This window comes from Pezoporus occidentalis, unplaced genomic scaffold, assembly GCF_034315485.1.
Source record: "Pezoporus occidentalis ecotype Australia unplaced genomic scaffold, CSIRO_AGI_Poc_V1 ctg28, whole genome shotgun sequence".
Lineage (NCBI taxonomy): Eukaryota > Metazoa > Chordata > Aves > Psittaciformes > Psittacidae > Pezoporus > Pezoporus occidentalis.
Genome location: NW_026914718.1, coordinates 7,099,166 through 7,111,964, shown reverse-complemented (window position 1 = coordinate 7,111,964; position 12,799 = coordinate 7,099,166). Strand labels below are relative to the sequence as shown.

Below are 12,799 nucleotides of genomic sequence, written 5' to 3'. Positions count from 1 at the left end.
CACCTCAGCCCTGCTTGGAGCTGCTCATACCTCTCTGTTCAAGAAGCCCAAGTCAGTGGTTGCGTGATCAGCTGAGAAGGTCACTACTTGTCCCGTATCATGCTTTCATTTTCCTTTCACTGAGCTTGGGAAGAAAAGCGTGAGAAGTTTTGGCACTGAATGAGAACTGAACAGGATATGTTCATTCCATCTTCTTGGATATTTTAAGGTTTGAAAACCATTCCTCTTTCATACTATGATGAAGCTTAATTGGACAGAGACATTGATCTTCTGTCATCCAAGAATAACAAATATTCCAGTGGTTAGGACCCAGTGTGGAAGGGGGAGACCTTACTTATCTACAATTACTCCTTTTTTTGAGCTGCTAAAAATATATCCACTAGCCATGACTATTTTGGAAGCAGATCAGCTCCTCTTTAACACATAATACTTATAATCTGGATCCAAAGGCTAGGAACCAGTTGTAGTAAGAAAACTAATAATAGAAATGGAATAAGCATCACTTTAATACAGCCCTGTAACATACCTCACAGTTACAAAATTCAGAAAGGAGACTTTTTGTATTGAGTTGTGGATCACACATTCACTGCTACTCCTCCACTGGGGAAGCACAAGTTGCCTGCTCCCATCTGGGCAGGCTGCTGTTGCTTCTCTGGACATCTGAAGGAAGGACACCTTCGTTGCTGCTGCTTGGACACTGCAGCTGAAAGAGCCCTGTTCTACTGGAGCTCTTCTTTTAAGTTAGTTTTCATTTGATGTGCATTTGGCATTCTTGTTCAATGACGGGATGGTCTGGGGAGGTCTGATGTGATCTGTTGTGTGACTTACAGAGGACAGAAGATTGGAATGACCCTGGTTAACCATCCTGGCTTCATAAAATACACCTCAGCTCAGGTTGCCGTTTTCATTCTGCATCAAACATTGCTCTGCAAAGTCTTTGCTTGCCTGGTTTGCTATAGAGACTCTAAAGCCAGTCATCAATACTGGGATGATTGTTCTCTGGTACTGGCATCAAAGGACCAACCCAAATGAGTCTGTGGATAAAGGAAACTGCTTAGAGAAAGTAAGGCAAAATCATATAGGACTGTCTGGGAGATGTAAAGTGGTTCTCTAATGCAGAGACTAATGAGGAAGTCTTGCAGGGTCTTAGTCCTTTAAAAGCATAAATGTTGCAGAGTCCTGATTTTGAAATGAAGGTTATGCTCAGGTTTTTAATGGCCTACATACAACCAGAAGGAGTATGAGTTTGCATCTGCAATTAAGAAGGTGTTAATAATTAGAATGAATTTAAAAGTAGATTGCAAAGCTTCATTTTCTATACAATAATTTTATCTGTTGCTTTATTCTGTGAAAATATGTTAATCCAGTTCCTTGTGAATTCAGACCTTTTCTCCTAAGGAGCCTCTTCTTTGGATGTTACAATTTGAGTTACAGGCATTAATAAATGGCAGTCTGCGTTAAAATGCTTATAGTGTTTCTTATTGCTTCTTTCTAGGTGAATTAAAGGAAGAGAATAAGTTGGACAAAAAAGATCAGCCCAGTGTGGGGGATGAATCAAAGAAAACAGATGGTAAGGAAAACATTTTATTACATTTTGTCACCCATTTTTAAATGCAACCTATTCTTTCCTAAACTTCTGCACTTTATTCTAAAACCAAAAAATGGCGTGGTAACCAGAAACAAACTTAACAGGTACAGTCATTAGACTCAAAAAAAAGCCATTGGGGCATTCCTGGGAAATTCATCCCTTTCACATCATTCACAACGCCTTAGTTGGTCTCTTAGTAAGCCTTATCCATCAACATTTACATGGTGCCTCCAAGGAAAAATTCTGGATTCCTAGAGCGGCTTAATAGGAAATGTAGGTGTGTGAGGTCTATCCTGCGTTGTTTTGGGCCATGTTCTGCTCTCTTTTAGGACAGGAATGGGAGTTTTTTGTATGGAAGATGCAACAAACAGCGATAACAAAAAACCTGCCCAAGGGGTTAATGTTTTTCATGGTTGCCTGTTCTACTATGCTAATACAAACATAAAGCTTTCTTGATTTAACTGACTTCGAGGGAATTTGCCAAGCATTATTGAATCACAGCATAAAGGTCCTATTAAGGATGTTATAGAAAAGGGATGAGACATTGTTGAACTGAAGTGATCCCAAGCCATAGGATGTTTTCTTGGGCATCTGGGAATAATTTCAAATGAGTCTGAGCCTAGTGTAGAAATTTCTGTTGCTCTGGCAAAGTGATAAAAAAGAACAAAATCTGATATCTCAATTTAAAAATGTAGAAAAATTCATGTAGAAGCATGTAATAATTTCAAACACGTAAATACGTTTTTTTAAAGCAATACTGTTTCAGGAAAACTCTTTAGAGGTCCTGTTATTTCCATGCCTGAGCTAAGTGTCTGTCAGGAAAACAGTCTTGAACAAATACTACTCACAACTCTTCATGCAGTCATGCAGAAATTAAGCAGGAATACTCGAATAACATGTAACTCCTCGGGTGAAGGCGGCCAGGTGGATGAAGGAGCACTGGGGCTTCTTTAGGAGGATGCAGGAGCATCAGCGCAGCTAAGAGAGTAGACCCAGGAGTCTCTAACTTTGAGGACCAGGTTACACTTGAAGGCCTGTGCTCTCAAGGTCTCAGAAGGATTAGGGGCACCTATTTAGCTGGGCTGAAGGACCAAGAAGGGCATGTTTCATGCAGACTTGAACTTGAATTATATATATATATATAATCATTCTTGAGGGGGTGAATTTGGTTCTTTGCAAGTTGTTAGTCTTCGCATGGTGTTAGTTATTTAATGTATGTTTGTTTTCTCATGAGAAAATGTTCCACTCATCCCCTTAGAGAAAAGACTAATACCATGGGACCAGTTGATTACAGCGAATAAGCAACTGTAACCGTGCAAGGAGAATACGTAGGCTGACTGTTTTTCATTCAGACTCTGTAGACAGATTAGAGCTAACAGTCTCATTGATAGAACAGGAGAAAAATTGTGAATGATCAGCCTTAGAAAGGAAAGCGCAGGGTGCCAGATCTGTTTTGACAGACTGCACAACCTGTTCTGTCCATACTCGCTCCAGAGCAAATCTCCTTACCAGCCATGTGGGGGATGTGGAGAAAGGAACATTATCCATGGATAACACATAGCTCTTTACAGACTACTGAAATGTTTACCCAAACATATGCTTTCTCATATGCCAGTCCATGCTCTTTCACATGCTGGAAAAAAAAAAAGGATTAAGCGGGGGAATTAGAAAGATTGAGGTTACAGCTATAATGCACTCACCACATGTGGTTTGCTGGTGGGTGAAACTTCCTGTAGGGTCAAGGGTGCTTGGGGTTTACAAGGTCTGTGCAGTATGTAGCTGGGTGTATTTGTACTAAACAGCTGCCCATTTGTGTAGATTTACCATGAGGGCTTCAGCTTTCTCGCTTCTGCCCATCAGCATCAGCTAGAACCCTACATCCAGCTAAGGTCAGTCTGTTCGCCTGTCCTACAGCACAAGCATCCTGCACCCAGAGAAGAAAGCTGCAGTGTATACGTTGCATAAACCTTTGCAGGATCTGCTTCCAAGTTGCTTTTTGAGCATATACAAAGGAAATATTTTAATATCTTGTCACAGGAATACATACCAAACTATTTCTAATACATTTGTCCTATTATGTGGGGAACCAAGTGGCCAGGGACATGTAGAATATCACACAAGGACACGAAGACAATGAAGCTGCATGTCTACACTGTAGTCACAGGTGTGAAACGTAGCTTCTGTATTTGAGCTACCTTGAGTCTACCCAAGAACAGTTCAATGGCATGCCTCCATTGAACTGGGATCAGGCTTGCTGAGACCAAGGAACTACGTATGCATCTAGCCAGAGCTTTGTACAACTGGGTCTATCAGTACCAAAGCTGACTACTTTAAGCTAGCTTGAGGATAGCTATGTGAGCTGCAGTCATGCCTTAGATTTCAGTCTTAACTGCTTCAAAATCCTGTGCAAGTCTGTTGACCATAGGCTAGTCCCCTTCTCATGTTAATCTAATCTTCATATTATTGTGTTTTGGGTTGTTTTTTTTTTTTTCTGTGGGAGATACTGCTTGTTACTCAGGCCTGTTGCCCTTTTTCTTCGGTTCCAAGAAAAGAGACATGGGGCTGCCATTTCCCACACAAAGACACACCCTATCAGAGACATCATCAGCACAAGTAGTTCATCAAATGTTTCCTGTGGGATAGAACATTATTAAACCATTTTGGAAAACCTGACTTTCCCATGTGAAATAGTTGCTTTTCAACACTTTGAGTGGAAGATTGTAAGCAGTCACATGGACATGATTTTTATCTGCACTTACAAACCTTCTTTTTTGCAATTTTTTTTTCTACTCACGACACTGACAACAAATGAGAAAATTATTCCTCCCATTTCAGACTAGATATAAAGAAGAAGTTTTTTACAATGCGGGTTGTGAAACCTTGGCACAGATTGCCCAGAGGAGCTGTGGCTGCCCCCATCCCTGGGAACATGCAAGGTCAGGTTGGACCGGGCTTTGAGCAACTGAGTCTAGTGGAAGGTGTCCCTTGCTCATTGCAAAGGGCTTGGACTAGGTGACCTTTAAAGGTCCCTTCCAACTCCAGCTATCCTATGATACTATGGTTACCACTTTCACAGGTTATCTCTACCATCTTTGGATTTTTTTTTCCTGTTGGGAATGGATTCTGCAATGTTAATACAAAGTTTGCAGTACAGCTCTTTGTTCTGGGGACCAAACAGTTTATTCAGATATTCTTTTTCAGCTAGCAATTACAGCCAATTAAAAGGTTCTTTTTTTTTTTTGTTTTTGTTCTGGAAGCTCATTATTCTGGATCTAACATGCACTTTTGCAGGTTGCAGCACAGAAATATGAAGGATATTTGTGGTTTCAACAGCAAGACCAGAGACAGAAAGCCTGATGTGCTCTGGGTGTGTGTGTGATGAGCAATGCTCCCACCTCGTGGTCAAATTGTAACCCTGCGTTTTGACAGGTTATAGTTTCAGTAATAACGTTTCCCTAAGCAGTGCAACAGAATAGACTAGAATAGGATACAGTCAATATAATGTAATGCAACATGATATAATGTAATATAATTTAGTATGTATTCTTTTAAATAGACTCTACGAAGAGTTCATAACAGGCTTACCAGAAATGGAGGTTTTAGCTTTATTTTGATTCTGTTAAGCTTTACTGCTGCTAAACAGAAGACAAAAGCCTTTCCTGTATGTTCTATACATTGCTGATGCCAACATATAAAGCTGCCTTTTGGTCTTAATTTTTCTTGACAATCATTCCTTGATCAGCAAGTTGAAAATTCCCTGATGATAACAGTAAAGTAGGGGGGCTGCATTTCTTTTTGTCCCACTTGTTCCCAGAAATCAAGTGGCAGAGTAGCTGGCACAGGATGTTGTTATCTGCGAATGCCTTTGGTATAGAAGCATGGTGGTGTGAAGGGGTCATGATAATGGCTTCACAGTTATGCCAAACAGAGTTGAATGAACAAGAATCTTCTCAGCTTCTTTTAAGGAGAACGCAGCTTTTTGCAAAGTGTTCACCCATTTAAGAATAGCCTCCTTTAGATGCGGTTTTCATGTGTGTCAGTCTAGCCAAGACTGCTATAGAGTGATGAACACTATGTAGACTTCTGAGAAAACCCTGCTCATGTTATCTGCATAATGCCACTGTTGTTTTAAAAGAGGTTACTCAGGCACATAAATGAGCAGCATTTGTCTGTATCTTCTTGGGAGAGGTGAAAAGGTAAATTTTAGGTCATATAAATAAATAGTGCCATTTTTATTTCTGTTCCAAAAGATAGGTTGGTCTCTTCATTATTGTCAGAAGCAGAAAGCCCAATTTGTAAGGCAAACACGTTAGATTCCTCCTTGCTGCTTGATAGTGCTCTTGATATTATATGTCAGAATCCAGCAGCAGTGGCAAATTGGAATTAAAATAGTCTCAGACTACTTATAAAGACAATTTCCTTCCTTTTCTTACTTCTTTTTATGGCCTGTTATTTGAATTACATTAGAGGTTATTGCCTCAAGTTAGAAATCAGAAAGTGTTGTACTGATACCTTCTGGAAAAGCTTGCTTGAAAACATGAAGGCATTTTGCTATCCAAAAAGATATATTTCACCCTAATTTATCTCTGCTGAACAATTGCTCCATAGTAGTGCAGTATAGGATAACTGGAGGGGGAAAAAGCTTCCGTGCTTTTTAAAGTACTTTTTGTGCTCTGTTGAAAGAAATGTGTCTGTCTAATTTAGCAAGTGGCACCCAGGGCAAGCTGGAATTTGCATAGAGGGTTGTACTCTGAGTAAGTTTTATGCAGTTTTAAAATCAAATAGAAGATGAACATGATATGATCTTTGAAGCTAAATGCGAAACGCATTGGTAGCATCAAGACCTCAGGAACATTGCATCACCATGGCATACATGCTCAATGAGAATATAGGGATGTAGAAAGGTACCTTGTATAATTATGCAGATGATTTTGAAACTTGTCGGTTTTGTCAGTGTGTGTGTGTAAAGCTCATGGAAAGCACCTGGTTTTCCTTTGAGACTTCTGTGCATCTCTTTTCCTAGCCTGCTTTCCATCATTTAGGCCATTTAGGTAGTTAGAAAGTCCTTAGGATGTTTGACTGCATTTTGCTTCTACTTTACATGGAGCCCCAGCTGTGACAAGTTTAAAAATTGGGAATGGCATTTGGGCTGATTTCACATTTAAGTGAATATTTGGAATTTTCATTCCAGATGCATGGTGAAAAAAAAAAAAAAAATCACTGTAGATACTTAAGCAGCTTTTTTGAGTAGTTGACTTTAGGAGGAGCATTTATTCAGGTTACCTGTGGCCCTTTAAATACAGTTCTTCTCAGAGATAGCATATGGCTGCACTGCTCATTGGGGGTATCATCCATGGTCCTAGAAGCATGAAGGAATATACAATTTATAAATCACATGATGAAAACTCCTCATTGATATTACACCATCAGCAATTTTCTTGCACCAGTGAGGGAGTGGAGCTGTGACCTTTCTTCTGTTACAGTCCTTCTTACACCATTTAGGATAATTTGCCTGTGCAATGATGTATAAAAATTCTCTGCTTCAGCAAGAGGAAAGTCCTCCTTGCTCCCCAGCTCCGTGAATTTCTGTTCAATCCAATGACAATCAGGCCTCTTTTTCCCCTTGTAACACTTAGCCCTGAAAGAGAAACAAGCTCATGCCTGAAGGGAAGGAATAATATGAAATGGGTCCTCAGAAGTTCAGTGACCTTTAGCTTCCATCTAATCCCCTTCCCATGAAACAACTAGCTCCCAGTCTGAGCACACCAGCTATAGGTATCTTGCCAGGCAGGGATTCTGACAAAGTAGTGTAAGTAGAAGGGTTAAGGAGGAAGAAGTCCAACATTCAACAAATGTAAACTCTATGGCACTCTACAAACTGCCAGCCAGGTGCTTGGTGGGTACCTTCATGCCCTTTGCTTTGTGTGCTGGACCTGCTGCCTGGTCTCTCCCTGGGGGCAGAGGCAAAGGGACACCAGTGCCCTTAGTCCGCAGTTCTGTACCGCTCAGTCCACAGAAGGTGAACAAAGAGAAGAGGGAGTCAATTTACAGGTTTGTTTTCTGAAACTCATACCCTAATAGTAATCTTTACCACTTATTACAATGGTTCTTTTTTCTGCTTCTAAACCACTGCTTTCCTATTCCTAATGCCAAAACCAGGGACTTGGAGGCAGTAATAAATGTAGGAGAAAAGTAGGAAGTGATATTAGTTGAGAAGTGCTATTTTGAATCAGGTGAAAGTATTTAGAAATTTATGTCTAATTCAAAACAAGTGATTGGCAAAAACTGAAGAGCCACTGAAAAAATATCCAAATGGGAATTTTTGCTTCCAAGTGATGTCTCACATTTTCAGCCAGCTTTAAGTAAATGGCAAAAATAAAAGTTTTGTTTGAGTTAGATGAAAAGCTCAGCTTGATCTTTCATTTCCTCTCCACCTTCCTCCCACAAAAGTAACCCCCTCCCCAACAGTCATTTTTGCCCTGAGAGAAGGAAAGCAATTGTGTCTGACCCAGAGCTAAGCATTACCCTAATTTTTCAGTTTAGTCACTCAATCAAAGAAGCAATTATTTGTCCAATGCTAATGACAAAATCCTGATTCATGCATTCAGCTGAAAACTTTGTTGGCTTCAATTAGCCTTCTGCCTATGGCAGCTCATCCCTTTTGTGCTTTGAAAGCATGGGGGTTTTCATTTCCATCCACAGCGGAACAGCTCTTTATGAAATTCATGATCTAGCTTCTACCCCAGATAGGTTCAGAGCTTTGAATTATATTTGATTATCAAATACAGAATAAGGTTTCTCACTTACTCCTGTAGGTTGCTTTGCATAATGAGTGTCTAATTTTTTACCTACATGCTTTACTCTGGAAACTCAAACATCATTTGGTGTAACCAAACTTCTGCCAATATATTCATTGTGTTTTTCTCTGCTCTTACATATTTCTATAATGTGCTGGTAAGCAAACAACATATATTAAAGCAAAGCTAATCTCCTTCTTCCATCACTGGTGTACTCTCAGGTCAAGGGTAATACAAGCTGCAAGCAAACAGAAAACTCAACATCAGTGTGGAAAGGACTAAAAATTATTTGATGTCATGAATGATTTAGGGATAATTACGTGCCAAAGCTCAAAAATCAGAATACCTTTTATGCTAATGTCATTTTTCCTCCTAGCAAAATGAATGTTAAGCACTTGGGTCGTCTGCTAAATTAGAATAATGGTATTTAAATTCAATTACAAAACAAGTATTCAAAACTTTTTTCCAACAGCATTTATTCTTGTTTTTCCTTGCTTTAAACAGGACACAAGCAGCTTCGAGTAACATTATTTCCCTTGGAAAAAATAATCACTCTAAAATTTCTCATCCATTAAAAAGACAGATAATGAAGATGAATTAACTTGTAACACATATTTCTTCTTCATTTCACTGATCTTCATGTTTCTTAGGCCTCATTCATCTCTGGTGCAACAGAAGCAAGAGAACAGCACAAATATGCCGAATATCTTTCTTTATGGTCTTAGTTTTCTTTGAAGAGGCTTTTTGAATGGCTTTAGGAGGAGATAGAATCATCCAGTGCTGAGAACTAAGCACTGTGATTTTCAGCATCTTCATTTCATTTTGAGCACTAGGAGTAGCTTTAACAGTGCTGTTCAGATGGGGACAGGTTAGGACTAAGCACACTTTAGCAGTCAGTGGAGACAGGAAATACCCTGGCTTTGGGGAATAGCTTACAAAATTAAGGGGTCATTCCTGCAAGATGCTGAGTGAGTCACAGAAAGAGTTAAAAGTGGCAGGTTGAGCAATCTGCCCCACCAGTTGCAAATACTTCCATCATGTGTAGTAAGAAGGATAACTGCCTTTTGGATTATGGGGTGTCTGAGACACATGTAATTTGACTATTATTTTCCCTAGTTGTGCACTGCATCGCGAGTAATTGGTTTTATGATATCAAATGTCATATAACAATTGGTCATTTCTGTTGTCATTTCAACCAGTGCCTGGATGGAACAGGGTTCTGTGGGAGAGCAGAGTTTGGAATACTCTTATCCTGAAAAGCTTAGGCTTTTAATAAATGAGGGTAAAGGCTACTTTCAAATGCCAGCTTCTCTAGGAACACTTGACCAACCATGCTGGGTCAGACCAAAAGCCTTTTAGCTCTCCATCACCTAGCTGACAACATTTCATAGCAGAGATCTTAATGAAAAAAGAGGAAAAGCAGAGCAATGCCTCCCCCCTACACCTTATCTGTCTTCAGAGAGCTAAGGCAGAAGTCAAATCTCTGACTTGCATAGCCTCTGATGGATTTTTCTTCCATTAAGTACTTTAGAGCCCTGGTACCCTGTTGTGTACTGGGCACTGAGGCAACACAATTCAAAATAATGTACTTAGGCATTACATGACAAATCAGATCTTTTTATTGTTTTCAAATTTATTGCTTGATAGTTTCATTTAATAACCCATTTCTTGGACTGTGAGAAACAGTGAGTAATTGTTCTCTATTCACATTCTTAGCACCAGTCATGATTTCCTTTACCTTTTATTAGATTCTCCTTGCAACTCTCCTTTTTCAGGCTAAAGAATCAGTGTGCATAAACTTTGTGTGTTCAACTTCTCTTCAAGTGCAACCCTTTTAGTATCTGCTGTTTATGTTAGGACCTAATGCTGACAGCCTGTTACACACATGGTTATTGGGATGTGACAAGAGAATCTGATTTTAATAGCAATGAGAAAACCTGTAGGATTCACCTTTTCCCCCCTAAGTTTTCAAGAATAAAATACATGAAATACAAAAACGTTCATCTCTAATATATTTTTATGCTGATGTTTTTGGTTGATATCTTTATGATGTTACATTATAAAAGCATGGAAAGGCATCACCATAGGGATCTCAGTAAGGGATGTACTGAATGAATATGGTTAACTGAGGTGCTCTTCTGTTGCTTTTTCTGTGTATTAAAACTCTAACTCAAAAATATCTTCGGGTAATAGTACCTCAGTGTTACATGGTGGTGTGGTGAAGGTCACAGAATCATAGAATCAGCAAGGTTGGAAAAGACCTGTAAGATTGTCAAGTCCAACCTTTACCTCAGGACCGCCAAGGCCACCACTAAACCATCCTGCAGAAGTGCTCATGCAGCATGCTAAGCAGATGAGATGTGCTCATGCTAAGCACTACCTTTTCATGAGTGAACTGCAAGGTTACCACAGTCTGCTTAGAAAGAAAATCTAAGTGTGTAATCCTGGATAACTGTGATGTTATCTTGTGCTTCCTTCATAAAGAAGTATGGTGGTAATACTGAAGGAATGCATATTTAAGCAGATGAAATAGGGATCATGTCATAACCTCAAAAATGCTTCCATTGACAGGGACTGCCAAGCAGGCAAAGTAGTTTGTAAGAAAAAAAGAAACAGCTCAAAACAAAACCCTGCTCACAAAATTCCTTATTCCACAGCATGCTATCCTGCAGTCTGCACTCACCATTTATTTGTTAGGAGAAAAAATAGCAGTGTTCTTTTAAATGCATTTTGAAAACCACAGGGATTGATCTTGCCCTGACAGCCTGACATGGCACTGGATGTTACGGGGAAGTGTCCTGAGACCTCTCTGGACATTGCTGTGCTTTGGCAGCTGGAGAGGAAGGGATGAAGGGAAAGGGCAGGCATTTGGATGGAGCAACAGGGCTGCCACCTTCAGAAGCGGTGCTGAGAGAGGTCAGCTCTCCACTTCCAGCTGGTAAAACCAGCATCATAGAATCCCAGGCTGGTTTGTGTTGGAAGGGACCTCAAAGCTCATCCAGCTCCAACCCCTGCCACAGGCAGGGAACACCTTCCACTAGAACAGGTTGCTATAAGCCCCATCCAGCCTGACCTCGAGCACTGCCAGGGATGGGGCAGCCACAGCTTCTCTGGGCACCCTGTGCCAAGGCCTCAGCACCCTCACAAGGAAGAGCTTCTGCCTAAGAGCTCATCTCAATCTCCCCTCTGTCAGGTTAAAGCCATTCCCCTTGTCCTGTCCCTACAGGCACTTGTCCAAAGCCCCTCTCCAGGTTTCTTCTGGCCCGTTTAGGCTCTGGAAGACTGTTATAACATGAAGAGCTGTTACATGTTAACATTTATCACATCAAGAGTTGTAGAAGTACTGGTGTCTGCATTAACGATCAAGGGGAAGGCCAACACTCGGCAAACAATATAAACCCATCTGCAACACTGAAGGACTGAGATGTGCATTCAGACGAAGCTGTTTCAGATAATGAAATTCAATACATGCCAAGTGAACTGCTTAAAGTTTTCCTGTGTACTGAGTGCTGCATATTCATTCTTTTTCTTCTTTCAGTTACCTCTGTTGATATGTACTAATATTTGCACTGTATTTATTGTGCTGAAATGAGAAAGTAGCTGGATCACATCCAAGGTTAACGTAGTTGTAGGGAAGCTGTATTGTATCCAAAGGAAAAATTCGGCTAGGAAACCAACACATCTGCTCCAGCAAGTAGAAAAACCATTTAAAGCAAATGGTGTATGGGAATGTTCTCACTGGAGCTGATGATGTGGCTAGCAGAAGCAAAAAAGCAATATATGACTCAGTTCTCTGCAGGGAACGTCTGAAGTCTGGAAAAAACATTGCATTTTCCCTTGCTTCATTAATGGGGATGAAAGGGGTTAAAAGTCTTGTGAGTACTGCATTGGAAGGGGAGAGCCTGTTGGGTGGTACCTGGAGCTCTGTTTCAGATTCCTGGTGTGATTCAGCACATCATTTAAGAGATTCAGAAATAATTACTGCTCAAAGATGTCATTTTGTGCCAAATGATTACCTTGCCTTCTGGGTCATTCTTCTCTTGAAAATGTGGTTAATGCTACATGTCAGAGGATTGTTATGATCCTGTTAATGACAGTAAGTCAGGCTCAACTTTTGAGGTAGGAGACATCAAGGAAGTGTAGTACTGTTGTTATGGCTGTTACTATTGCCTGTTGTAGATTATGCTGCCAATAGTGCTGGGAATGTGACAATTCAGTCTAAATAAATCCAATGAAATGCTGAAAGCCTAATTGTTTACAACCATGTCTTTGAATTGCATCAGTGAGTAAGATATTGTAGTAGCAACCTACAGGGGACCATCCTGAAAGAAGTCCTGCTGCTAACTATGCAGTAGAAGAAAATGATACCAACTCACTGATGAATCTGTGCAGCCACTATACATTCATCAGAGAT

The 12,799-nt window shown here is 40.2% G+C and overlaps 2 protein-coding genes across 8 annotated transcripts in view; one reads left to right on the top strand and one right to left on the bottom strand.

Annotated features, from left to right (window-relative positions):
• Positions 1-12,799, bottom strand: part of PPP1R17 (protein phosphatase 1 regulatory subunit 17) — a 74,719-nt gene that overhangs the window by 25,285 nt on the left and 36,635 nt on the right. The gene's annotated exons all lie outside the window — the stretch shown is intronic.
• The window catches only part of PDE1C (phosphodiesterase 1C), a 278,378-nt gene that overhangs the window by 250,809 nt on the left and 14,770 nt on the right, over positions 1-12,799 (top strand). For all 7 annotated transcript variants that reach the window (XM_062625494.1, XM_062625496.1, XM_062625499.1 and 4 more), the window contains one exon: positions 1,496-1,570. In XM_062625494.1, the coding sequence (XP_062481478.1) occupies positions 1,496-1,570 (75 nt within the window). The remainder of the gene's footprint in view (positions 1-1,495; positions 1,571-12,799) is intronic.